Genomic DNA, 13992 nt, shown 5'->3' on the forward strand with positions numbered 1-13992 from the left:
ATTTTTTTTTTTAACTTATTATTTTTTTTGGCTGCGTTGGGTCTTCCTTGCTGCGCGCGGGCCTTCTGTAGTTGCGGCGAGCCGGGGCTACTCTTTGTTGCGGTGTGTGGGCTTCTCATTGCGGTGGCTTCTCTTGTTGCAGAGCACGGGCTCTAGAGTGCAGGCTCAGTAGCTGTGGCTCGCCGGCTCTAGAGCGCAGGCTCAGTAGTTGTGGTGCACGGGCTTAGCTGCTCCACGGCCTGTGGGATCTTCCGGGACCAGGGATGGAACCCGTGTCCCCTGCATTGGCAGGCGGATTCTTAACCGCTGCGCCACCAGGGAAGTCCCCGGATTTTTTTTTTTTAATCTCATTAATGTAGACTAAAAAATCAGCCCTTTGCATAAGAAAAACACAGTTAAATCCCTTTTTAAAAAACAAGGACCTACTGTATAGCACAGGGAACTATAATCAATATTTTATAATAAACTATAAGGTAAAAGAATCTGAAAAAAAGAGATATATATGTATGTATAACTGAATCACTTTGCTGTACACCCGAAACTAACACAATGTTGTAAATCAACTCTGCTTCAATAAAAATTAAAAAAAAGAAATACCTTTTTACTTGCTCAATTTGAAAATTAAAAAAAATAAGATGCTTAAAGAAATCCAGGCTTTTTAAGATGTCTTTGCAGCTTAACATTATCATATATGTACTATGGAATAGAGACTATAATTGAAGGCTGTATTTTATTTTACATACACACACACTTTTAAGCTCTCTAGGATATAATCTGTCCTATTCTTTCCAAAGCCCTAACTCATTTTTCTCATCAGTTATCTCAGTGTTTTATTTTAAAGATAATCTTTTAAATCCATAGGAGACAGGTTGGCTAAAATTAAATTGTAGGACTAAAGGTAATGATGAAGCTTATGTTTGTATCAAAGAAGAATGTAAAAAGTTTCACGTTGTTCGCGTGCTGGCTTGCTCACTTTCTCAGTGTATGCTCCGAGGAAAAGAAGACATGGCAGGTGGTCGGAGCTGTGGGCTGCTTAATCCTGGCTTTTTCACTGATAATATTTCCTTGAGTTCCTTCCCTTGTGTAGTGAGTATAATATCTGTCCTTCCTACCTCACAGGGCTGTTGACAAAATTTAAAGGGACACATGCTAGGAAGAGGGTATGTGGAATCAGTGTGTGATTTAAATTTAGATTCAAATCCAGTTTTTCTACTTAACCCTGAGCCTCAGTGGTCTAATCTTTAAAATAGGAACATTAATACCGCGTGGGGCTATTGTAAAAATTAAGCAGAATAATCACTGTGGAAACACCCAACTAACAGCAGGCTGAAAAGATTTGCTGTGGTCCTGGTACTTGGAAAAATACAAAGCACAGCAGCCCGATGCAGACAATAGGGATTAAATCATATTGGTCCTAAAGGGACTATTTCAGGTTTTCTGCCACTTCAGTTGGAAATGTACAGAAATGGTATCTTATTTTTCGGAATCGTCCCACGGCATGTAGGATCTTCAAGGAGAAGCTCCATATCATTTGCTTCACCTGAAGATCGAGGTGGAGAAGAATATGTTCTTAGCTTCTGTAGAAGAATGCAGAGCTGAGCTGGACCGAGAGACCAAGCTGGTGCCCCAGGAAGGCAGCGAAAAGATCATCAAAGAGCACAGGGTACGTCCCACACACCCTGAGTGCAGTCCCTCGAAGTCACAATGTTCCTTCAAGCATAGCATTGATACTTTCATTTGGGTCTGAAAACACTCAATAGCTTAATTACTTTATACTGCTAGACTAGATGAGTATCTGCTATGAAAATATGAAAGTCTTGCGTGGATTCTCACAGGGATTATCAAAACGTTTATTGCTCATTAGATCTTCTTCAGTGACAAGGGTCCTCATCATCTCTGTGAGAAAAGGTTACAGCTTATTGAAGAACTGTGTCTGAAACTCCCAGTCCGGGACGCTGTACGGAACACGCCTGAGACCTGTCACGTGACCCTCAAGGAGCTCAGAGCTGCCATTGACAGCACCTACGCGAAGCTGGTGGAAGACCCAGACAAGTGGAAGGACTACGCCAGCAGGTAGTCTTGGGGTTATTCCCAGAGAAGGATGTAGTCTTTCCTAATTCCGTTAATTCAGACATCGTTGCAAAACAAGCCATGATGTATGTTTCATCTCACGCAATAAAGATAATCAGATGGTACAATTGTGTTCATGCTCTAGTACAGAAATGTCTCATTTAATTTAAAGAATGAGTTTCAGTCAGAAACAGGGTGAAGCACTTTACTTCCAAGTGACCCAGATGTTGTCTCTTTGAAGCAGAATTAGGCAATCCCTTTCTCCCCGATTTCCTCACATCCCCCAAAAGGGACATCTGCCTCTTTGGGTTTCTGTCTCACTCAGGTGGAGACACGTAAGGCCAGACCTCAGGTGGTACCTTCCTCACTCCCAGGTGCCCGGGCTCTAGGACACATCCTCCTCCACCGCTGAGCTCCATCTACTCTGCCTTCTCTTTCCTTCAAGTGACTGAGCACAGGGGCAGCCATTCCTGTGGAAGGAACCATTGCCAGGAAATTTGTTAATCAGTTTGCTAATCAGTCGAATGAAATCTGTCAACCAATTTTCTAATCAGTTGATTGTTAAATTTCCATAAATAAATTCAAAATAGAAAATGTATTCTAACCATGGGGATATTTTCTCCCTTTAATAAGAAAATACCTGTGTTATTTCAGAATTTCTGAGTTCTCCTCTTGGATATCTGCAAATGAGACCCAGTTGAAGGCGATTAAGAACGAGGCCATCGATACTGCCAACCATGGAGAGGTTAAATGTGCTGTAGAGGTAAGTTCTGGGCCATTTTTTGTTATTAGAAAATATCCATGAATAAAAAAATAATGATAACAGTCTAACTGATGTTTTCTTTCTATAAAAAAATTAACTTCCTGAAAATTGTCTTAAAATAAGTTTTCTCCTGGTACTGTGGAGAACTGCAGGGTTTTTTTTCTATGGAATCATGTTAGCTTTGAGATTTAGTCATGCTCAGTGGTGCCTCTAATGCAGCTTTAGCTAATGGGGAATCCTGAGAGGAAAATTGCATGCATGGGTGTACAACACAGCAGAGATTTAAGAACTGTCATAGAAAACAAGAAACCTGTAGGTTTTTATACATTTTCAGCTACTCAAAAGCCAGGCTATAGAAAATGAGGGAATTGGGCAAGGTCTCTAAGCATCACTTCTATGTCACTTTCAGCTTGGATTGGATCAGCCTCTGTGAGCATGAGTACCGCCTGATAAACCCAGCCAGGGCAACAGAACCTCAGGCCTGAACCCAGTTTGCATTCTGTGAATGGGACACAGCAATCCTCTCCCTCTTGGCTTGGCTCTTGGTTTTGTAGACACATGCTATGGTGAACATTCTTTATCTTTCAGCATTTTGCACCCTTGCAAGTCACAGAGCTGCTGTTAATGAGAATTTATTTCCTTTCTATTCCTATCCTCTGATTTCCATTTTTTCCTATTAAATTTATAATCCCCTTAAATGCTAAAGGTACTCAACGATATCATGCTACACCTATAGAAGCATATTTATATTTGCTATTGGTTGCTGTTATAGTACCAAAAAAATTCATATCTTAGAATGAAGAAATCACTTGCTTCTAAAACCAACCATTTTCCTCCATATGCATTTGCCCTGTAAGACCCTGTTGTAGCGGTTGGAGGCCACAGCTCTCATCTACCCAAAGCTGGTGTAGGAGGGAGAGGCTGCCCCAATCACCATCGCCCTTGTCCCTAGACCTACAAGGGCTGCGGCCCGGAGTCTTTCTGGCATCATCTTGGCCAGTCAACTCTCCCTTCCTGGATTACAGCTGAGCTCCTGTTTGTGCATCTTACTGTCTGGGGTATTGACTTCCAAAAACTAACCAAAATGAGGCATAAAATATGAGTTAATGAAGTTAAAATAAATATTTAGGGCATCTATTATAATATTCAACAAGTAAATTCTTCAACAAGAGAAATCCACTAATTTTAAAAAGGACTCTTTCTTTTTTTTTTTGTTCAAAAAAATACTACGTTCCTTCCAGCTCACAGAAAATAAGGTGACAAAGTATATAATTCCCAATTTCATGTATTCTTCTACAGTACTTTTAGAAGCATCTTTGTTGTGATCAAGGAAATATATAGACATCTAATTATGGAGGTAATTTTTTGGCCCAGAGAGTACTAATTTTACACATTGGGTATTGGAGTTGGGGAAACATTTCTTTCTAGCACTTGTAGACTTTGTTAAAGATGTGAACAAAAAGTGAAATAAGCAGGCATTCTCTTGGTGAATGAATGCCTGGCTCTCCTACCTCCACCTTACAAACCTTCTTAGGTTGAGTACTTTCTTGCTGGAAAGATATGATTCACAGTTGTATTTTGTTCATCAAAGGTGTTCTTTCATTCCAGGAGATCAGAAATGGTGTTACCAAAAAAGGCGAGACTCTCAGCTGGCTGAAATCCAGGCTTAAAATTTTGATTGAAGTTTCTTCTGAGAATGAAGCCCAAAGGCAAGGAGATGAGCTGGCAAAATTATCTAGTTCCTTCAAGGCTCTTGGGATTTTGTTGTCAGAGGTAAAGCATTTACTCATCCTCTAAATGGACAGCTTGGGGTGAAGAATCTGGAAGGTTCCTTTGGGTTGCAGTTTACCAAGTAATTTTATAAAGAATGTGTAGTTTAAACAGAATAGCTCGGATACTTATGTATATGAAGATTGGTGGGGAAGATGAGCAGGATGTTTGCTTTATGGTCTGTGACGTCACTGGATGTTAGTTCAGGTTAACTATCTATATTTAAAGTACAAAGCTTATAGGTCCACACTTTGACTCTTACTAAAAGCATTCTTTCATGGTCAGTTTACGGTTAAGAACCCAGGCTTGAGAGTCAAACGAGCCCAGTTCTAGAGCTTAACTCTGATACCCCATTTCCTATGTAACCATGAGCTTGTCATTTAACATCTCTGGACTTTGATTTCTGTACTTGTAAAACAGGGCTAAAAATACTTACCCCAAAAGGTGGTGTCAAGAATTGAATGCAATGATGTATGTAAAGCACTTAGTACAGTGCCTGGAACAGAGTAAATAACTGATAGCTAGTAATAATAAAATATTCATGTTGAGTCAGCAGGCCAGTAAAGTCTCTTTCAGGCAAGATCTACTCATTTTAGACTTGATATACATTTCAATGTTTATAGTCCTTTGTAGATTATACAAACCCATCTACTCCATTTCTAGTAGGGCCACGTCTACCCTTGAAAGAATATTTTTACTGACCAGGTTGTCTTACGAATCTGATGAGTTTGTACATGGGAGGATAATGTAAGAATGTAAAGTATAATAAATAGTTATCAGGATTTCTTGAAATCATTTATAAACTAACATGGAAAAATGATCACTCGGATGACAAAGTTCCCTGATTCTGAAAGATCTGAAATTCTCTATAGAGAATTAGATGTCCCTAATCTAACAGTTTAATTGATTGATTTTTCATGAAAATCTAGGTTGAAAAGATGTTAAGCAACTTTGGAGACTGTGTCCAGTACAAAGAAATAGTCAAAAGTTCCCTTGAAGAGTTAATGACTGGCTCTAAGGAAGTCCAGGAAGAAGCTGAGAAGATCTTGGACACTGAAAATTTGTTTGAAGCACAGCAACTACTCTTTCATCACCAGGTAGAATGCCTGTTTACTTCAGTGTATTTATGCAAAGTTGTTTAGTTACTGAGAACCAGAGAGATGGAGAGTAAGTCTATCCACTGACTGGAGGGGGGAAGATGGGGAGCTTGGGAGGCAACTCAGATGAATAGTTAAAAAAACTTGGCACTTCTGTTCTCTCTATTAAACATTAAATATTTTAGAACATCTTGCAAGATAAATTCTCAGCCAGAGCGATTTGATGATACCAAAAAGTTTAAGGAATATTGTGGAAGAAAAATTGATTTTGCTATGAAAACCTTCATAAAATTGTCCTTTGCTAAATTGCTAAATTGTCCTTTCATAACAGAGAAGGAAAGCATAAACAAACTACTTCATATTTGAGATCACTATTCTTTTATTATGTTGCAATCTTTGCTCTTCAATTTACAACTTTGAATACATCCTGGTTTGGGAAATTATAAATTAACATGAAGTACCAGTCCTTTCTGAAGAGTGTGCTCCTACAAAGGATTAGAACCGGAACTAAAGAAATTCTGGTACATATATTGATAATTAACAATTTTAATCAGCTTTACCTGTCAATCTCAACATAAGTGGAAGTATGATTTTCAAATTAATCTAATGACAGAATTTTAGCTAACTTAATATATAAGAAAATGTTAGCTAATTTTATATGTAATAATATATCAAAATGGAAGTTGCATTAAAAGTATATGTAAAAGAGCAGCCTTTAGGCTTTACAGATTTACTTAATAATTATAAAAAGGCTGTGAGTCCAAAAGAAAATAACGCTTAGTGTTATATTGTTCTCAATCACTGTAAAAGTGTTGTTTGGGTTTCAGTTTACTTTAAATCAGAGAAATATGAGATTATAGATATTTACATTAATATTTAAAAACTCTTCACATTTCTTGGACCAGGTGCTTGGCTATATGGGTGTGTTTACTTTGTGAAAATTCATAAGCTGTATTTTGAGATTTGTGTACCATTCTGTTTGTACATTATACTTCAATAAAAAGTTTATTTTAAAACATAACTTTCCCCAAATATCTCAGACTATTAATCATTCTGAATATACCCTGGAATTAAATCTCTTCATATTAGCATTTTTACAGCATGGATGATTTTTAAAAATTGGAGTTGGGACTTTGTGTTTTTAGGCAGAATAGAGTTCTTTAAGGAGAATTATGTCAAATGAATAGTTCTGCCAAATTCCATCTGTAGTATTGCACGAAATATTAAATGTTATCTAAATTAGCACACAATTAAAATAGTCTGGCCAAATTAATTATGCTGTTTCCCATTAAAAAACATAAAATATTTATAAATGATGCCCATCTTTGATTACTATAGAGCCTTCATTACCATCTTAACTATTCATCCTAAGTTAAAAATGCAGTTTGGGCCCCTGCCGCGGGAGACTGTACCTTTCCGTAACTATTAAAGTGCGGGTGTTTATGTCCCTGCCTGGGTGCTTAGAGAGTTAACATTTCTATCCATCTGTTGAACAAATGCTTCCAGCAAAAGACAAAGAGGATCAATGCAAAGAAGAGGGACGTGCAGCAGCAGATCGCACAGGCTCGGCAGGGAGAAGGCACACTGCCTGGCCGAGTCCGAGAGGAGCTGCAGAAGCTAGAGAGAACCCTGGACAACGTGGAGCACAGCCGGGAGAAGCAGGAGCGCCGCATCCAGGTAGGAGACCGGAAGTTACGTCATGGGCTGTATTAACTTCCGGGTCACAGGTTACGCGTCTCCTACTAGCTGGAGCAAAGGTTTATTGTTCCCGCCTCTGAGGCGCCAGCATTCCGTTAAACACTTACACGAGTTATCTCTTTCAATCACAGCATCAGCCTTGTGAGATAGGTACTGTAATTAGCACGTTTTCCAAGTGTGGATGCTTAAAAACCAAGAGTTAGAGGATTTTCCCTGAAATCACAGAGCAGTGATCAATTGTAAAGCCAGGATTTTAATCTACACTTGTCTGAATCCAGAAATTTATGTTGGATTATTTCACTTTTCTGGACAGTCCAGCAGTCACACCTTTATGGTTTATTGTGTCCTTAACACATTAACTTTAAAAAGTTCTTGGATTTTTGTTTTTTCCACCTGCTCACTGCCTGCTGCACTTCCTTCTCTCTCTCTCTTTCATCCTTTCTTTGTTTTTGAGAGACGTTGGGAGGGTTTCTTTCTTTTGTCCCTTATCTACAGTTAAGTAATATCCTAAGGTTCATAGGACTTTATAGCAGATAAAAGAAACTCAGATTCTTAGGCCATACATTCTCTTTTGGTAGATGAATTGAGACTCAAAAGGGGAATTCTTATAGAAGACCATTTTTATTCTGTGTAATTGTTTGACATTTGAACTGAGAGTTAACTGGAAGTTAATAGCCTGACCAATGAATGGAAATGTGACAATATTTTGTGATACATTCTGATAATTCATAACATGTTATTTATTTTTTCTAATTTAGGTCACATTAAGAAAATGGGAGAGATTTGAAACAAACAAAGAGACAGTGGTCAGATACCTTTTTCAAACAGGTTCCAGCCACGAGCGCTTCTTGAGTTTTAGCAGTTTGGAAAGCTTATCTTCAGAACTGGAACAGACAAAGGTATATTGGCAAGACCGTGTAGTCCCTTGGTACCCATTATTCCCAAGAAAAACTGTGTTTCATTTCATTACTTATTATAATTATTTAATCAATTTTTATTGTTTACTTATGATTCACTCTTCAACACATTGGTCAAGTTGCTCTGGGGAATGAAAATATAAATAAGATTGAAACATCAAGATGTTTTCCTTAAAGTGGGGAATAGTTTCCTAATAGATGGATACATTTCTAAAACCTCTTTCTGAAGTCAGTGATATTTTGAACTGAAACTTGAAGGGCAGGTAAGACATAGAAAAGCAGAGTTTGGGGCAGAAAACCAGCATTCCTGTAATGGGAAATGCCATGAAGTATAAAAGTGTGAGAAATGGGATTCTCTGCTGTAAAGCAGAAAAGGGGAGTGAAGTTGTAAAGGAAAGTTGGGCCACATCACAAAGACTCTTGAAGGCCTAAAGCGTTACTCTCTAGGCTACGTGGAACCGTTAGAGAGAGGTTTGTAAGAAGGAGAGTCACATGAGCAGAGCTGACCTTTAGGGAGATGAGTTTTTTAAGCAGGTGTAGAACATTGAAAGCATAGAAGCCTGGAGTCATGGGTTCTAGTTATAAAGTTATTGCATGCGTACATGAATAGGAACATGAATTAGGGTAATGGGGATGGCAATGGAGATATTGGGACAGATGTAAAAGAGACAAAGTGAAGGAAAAAAGCATGATACCCAAGGTTCTGAGCCTGACGGAGACAATGGGAGCGAGACAGGAAATTGGAGTAGCTGTTAGTGGGGGAAGATGAACAACTGCGTTTTGAGCACATTGAGTTTGATGTCCAGTGGGACATCCAAGAGAGAATATTTAGTAGATATGCTTGGTAAGCTCAACCCTGTAAGCTCAAACACCTTGGACACTCAGAGCAGACCAGTAAATTTGTGCGAATCATTTAGAGGAGTTGTACAGGCCCCTTTGGTTCCTATTGCATGCGTTTTGGGTTTATAGAAAGACTGAATTAGTGTAGAAATGTGTTTGTCAATGTATAAGAAAGAACATTCTTACATCCATCCTTTCATAACCTTTAGCAAGGAAACCCCTGTGCTTCTGTTTTCTCACCAGTAAAAGGCTTCTGTGTCTCTTGTACTGTAAATTTGTCACTACTTCTCCTGTTATTAACTCACTGAGGAGTTTGAAGTTTTATAAGGCCACAGAATCTTTCAATTCTGTATGATTTTCATCAGCCATTTAAATAGAAAATTATTTTTAATTTTTAATTTTAATTATTGTACAGATTAAAAATATATCAGGTGTATTTATAAATACAAACACATATATTGTGTGAATTATCACGTGGGTGTTCCTCCTGGGTTCCATCCAGAGTTTCTGATACCCTGCGGCTCTAACTCCTTTGAATTGGTTTACCAGCTATAGATGAAACAAATGTGATCTTTTTGTCTTATTTTAAAAATTCTCCTTGGCCAATAACCTTGCATACTTTGGGATTGATTTAATGATGTGAGCTAACAATTATTGAACATACACTATTTGCTGATCTAATCATTTGATGTTTATCATCTTCTTTAATCACCAAAATAATCCTTAGAGATAGGTACCACTATTAATCATGTGGTATAAATGAGGAAATATAAGGTACAAAGTTGTTACTGAATTTATCCAACATCTCAGGATTGCTAACTGGTGAAGTTGGGATGCAAACCCAAGAGGTCTGAGTCTAGAGCTCATAACCTCAGCCACCATATTATATTTTCATTAAAAAACTCAGCTACTTTACTAATTGTTGATATACACTGCTGTACAAGCATATGTCATCTGGAATAATTGTTCTCTGTTTCTCTGCTTACTTGACATTGTTAATATAGCCTTCATGCCTGTTGTAACCCTTGAGTGGTTGTGCTGTGGAACTTGAGGGTTTTCTGTCTTCCAGTGTGTGTTTATAGCAATATCATGTTTAATCTTCACAGTATGGCTTTACTGATGAGATGAAAATTCAGAGTGGTGTGACTCAAGGTCCCACAACTAGTTTGTGTGTGAAGGTCAGAGCCAAGTTTCAACTCTAGACCTGTCTGATGCCAGAGTCCATTCTTTCCTGCTGCACCCTGCTGCCACTCATATGTCTTCTTGGGCCGTAGAGATAAAGCCTTACAACATTACTCTAGTTTCGTTTAATTTGGTTTTATCAACGTCGTTCTGTTCTTCGGATTCCTCCGCATTGTGCTTTCCCCATACGTAGCTCCCACAAAAGGCTCTTAGATTGAATGTATATAAGCATTTTCAAACATAACTCTACTTTCTCCATGTGTTTTCCTGGGTTCAGGGAAACACTAGGGGGAAAAAACACTTTTATGCTTCTTATCTTATTCATGGGATTCTGCTGTGATTCACAGATTTCACAATTGAATCTACATTGACAGTAAGTTCACATATAGTGATAGTAGATGCTTCTAACCACAGAATTTAATGTTGTGACATTAGTACGTACTGTATTTTAGGATATTATAAATCTCTCTACCGTAAGGAAGATGTACTTACTCATTTTTATTCTTTCAGATTGCAGGGTACTTCTCTGAAGTAATGTTGATATTTCTATGAGGACGTTAACTCTTTCAAACATGAAGATGCAATAGTATTATGTAGTAACTATCTTATATGGCGTTATGTAATGATTTTGAGAGATGGTCTGTAGGAAAAGGTGGCTATCAGGAGTCTGACTTTTAAAAATTATTTACATTACTTATTTAGGAGAGAGCAGTTTATGATCAAAATTTGAAGCTCCTCTGACATAATCCAGGAGAAGAAATGAGACCCTAAGTTACTTTTTTTCCACTCAGGATTGTCTCTGGGTTTACCTTTTCTAATTCAGTATTCAATATATTTACCTGACAAAGTTGAGATAACCAAAATTTACCAGTGCCTCAAATATATGAAATTAATTTTTGAATTAAGGTGATTCACTATTATTGAAAATCAGTGTGTGAACTTTATAAACAATTTTATCCTCAATTTTATGTGAAGGTAGTAAAAAAAAAATGATAATAGGTATGCCAGAGTGCCGGGCACTTAAAAATGAAATTCCTAATGAAATGTTAACAGTAATCTTTTGAGAAAAGTTTTACTATCTGCATTTTATGTGAAAGAGCCTGAAAAGTAATTTGCCAAAGACGAACAACTAGTAATTAGCAAATCCAGAGCCCTAGTCCAGGATTGAGTGGTTCAAAACTTATCTTCTTTCCCTCGTGTAGTATATGGATATATAGTAAATAAGATTTAACAGCATTAAGATCAGTTTATAGCGCTTTTCAGAGAACTAGTTAACAAAATGTTTTTTTAAAGATCAGTGATACTCTGTGTTGACTAAGATATCCTTCAATTAAATAAACAAGTATTTATATTCACTGGCCTAGAAATCTGTTATCTTTATGACTGAAAAAAAAAATCACTAATGATCATTGCCCAACTGGCCTGTAATAAACTAACATATGTGTAGACAAGTTAATTACTATAATGTGGCTCAGAATTCTAAACAAAAAACCCAAACCGGGAGACAATGGAGTAAACATTTTTTTGAGAATTGTTGGATAACTATGAAAGTAGTTCTCCAACTATGAAGGTCTGGTTGTGGTTTCACTTATATAAAATGAAAATAATTTAACAAAGTGTCTATTTTGGCCATAATGAAAAAAGTCTGTTTTATTGCCAAGAATATTATATGCCAATATTCTTACATGTTTGAATCTATTTATCTATCCATCTATTCTGGGGGAGACTGCAGTATGTGCAGTTTATTTGAGGGCAGAGTTTAATAGAAGATGCTGTCCTAACAATTATAATATCCTTTTTAGGAGTTTTCTAAACGAACAGAAGGTATTGCAGTCCAGGCTGAGAATCTTGTGAAGGAAGCTTCAGAGATCCCACTTGGGCCCAAGAATAAGCAGCTGCTTCAACGGCAGGCCAAGTCAATCAAAGAGCAAGTCAAAAAATTAGAAGACACACTCGAAGAAGAGTATGTGCTTGACAAGTCCTAAACTTTCTTCTCTGAGATAAAGTTTCATACACTCTTTCCTGTATATTGTATTTAAAACATTCTTTTAAAATCTCCAAGTGTCTGTGTATTTCAGCATGTTTTGAGGAAGCAACTTACAATTCAAAAGAAAATATCACCAGTAGAGAATCCAACATCTGTAACAGAGCAGAAAAATATAAGTGATGTGGTTTTGGCATCGTAAACTGATTCTGTTCATGAGAAAGCCATATCTATAAAATTTAAGTGGCCTTTGTACACTGGAGAAGGGAATCTCAAAAAAGAACCAATATTTAAGATAATTTTTTTACTGTATTATTCTGCTGTCACCAGTTAGAGGGAAGGGTAGATTTTTGGTTGTGTAGATTCTAGGCCTAAACACATATGGCATAGACCAAGCGTCTTCAACTCCAAGAAGCTCACAGAGCTTGCTTACAGCGCCTCAGTATTCAAATTGTCACTGATTGTATACTATTTCCAAAAATTAATTTCAAAAATATATTTTATTTTTAAACATTTAGTGTTTAAATATCTAAAAAGAAAGAAAATAATTTGGCCTATGGTATCCTGTTATGTACAAGATAGACACACACAAAAATTTGGAGGGGATAAACATATGACCAATGTTCCTCAAAATAATATGGCTGAACGGTTCTATTTTAAAGATTATTTAGTGGCAAATCACCAACATGTATTGTTTTTAAGGTATAGGACATAATTTCTAGATGGGTTTTAAAATGTAAAATTTGTTTTTAATACTATTAACACCTTATAATTAATGCTGTACATTTGTCTAAACTTTAAAATTTGTTAAATAATTTATTTAAAGCAAATTGTGACTTAAAACCTTTAAATATTATCCATCAAGGTAGAAATAGTAAAACTTAGAGTTTATTAGAAAGGAAGTTACTTCCATTAGAAATATCCACTTGAATCTTTATTTCATTTAAAAAATTGCAATATAATATAGCTTGAATTAACTGTACTGATGAGAGCATAGACTCATCCAGGGTATACATTTGAGACTACAGTATTATTGAATTTGACAATCAATGATGCCATTGTATTTTCCTTGATGTCTTCAAGTGCCTTTTGGTAAACAGGGAAATTCCTTCTTTTTTTTTTTTTTTAACCCAAGGACTTAACAGTTCAATGATATACTCTTAGTTTCCTAGTCTTTTTCTAAACTGAAAGCCATAATCACCTGGTTATATATGCATAACTATCACATGGCTATATGTGCATAACTACTACAAACTGGGAACCTATAATTGAAATTTTATTCACTGGATTTATTACAAATAAAGCCCAAGGTGTCTAAAAGCAGTTAGGGTGCTCATGTACAAGAAGTTATGAAGTCTTTTAGAATCAAGATCATACAGACATCTAAGAATAGCTGAAATTGTTATAGATAATAGATTGCAGGCTCCACTCTAATAACAGGAACAGTTCCTGCGTGGCAGCATAGGATTCAGATTACAAGCTTTATCTTGATTCATAAAGGTGTATTTTATAAAGATCTCTGAGTATAAAGCGTCACTGCAGTATCTCTCCTCTCAGAGCAAAAGGGTCACGTTGACAAAAGTAGGACTGGTAAGAAAACTGTGTGCACTGGAATCTAGGTGAGCAGTTTACTAAAATAAGTTCTGGCAACTACTGGTCTCGTGCACAGTT

The 13992-nt window shown here is 36.9% G+C and overlaps 1 protein-coding gene across 9 annotated transcripts in view; it reads left to right on the top strand.

Annotated features, from left to right (window-relative positions):
- SYNE1 (spectrin repeat containing nuclear envelope protein 1) overlaps window positions 1–13992 on the top strand; it is a 442116-nt gene that overhangs the window by 149383 nt on the left and 278741 nt on the right. For all 9 annotated transcript variants that reach the window (XM_082474323.1, XM_082474327.1, XM_082474328.1 and 6 more), the window contains 8 exons: window positions 1505–1663; window positions 1865–2073; window positions 2725–2833; window positions 4442–4606; window positions 5533–5700; window positions 7207–7377; window positions 8157–8297; window positions 12140–12300. In XM_082474323.1, coding sequence (XP_082330449.1) covers window positions 1505–1663; window positions 1865–2073; window positions 2725–2833; window positions 4442–4606; window positions 5533–5700; window positions 7207–7377; window positions 8157–8297; window positions 12140–12300 — 1283 coding nt within the window. The remainder of the gene's footprint in view (window positions 1–1504; window positions 1664–1864; window positions 2074–2724; window positions 2834–4441; window positions 4607–5532; window positions 5701–7206; window positions 7378–8156; window positions 8298–12139; window positions 12301–13992) is intronic.

Source organism: Balaenoptera physalus (genome assembly GCF_965194825.1).
Source record: "Balaenoptera physalus genome assembly, chromosome: 9".
NCBI lineage: Eukaryota > Metazoa > Chordata > Mammalia > Artiodactyla > Balaenopteridae > Balaenoptera > Balaenoptera physalus.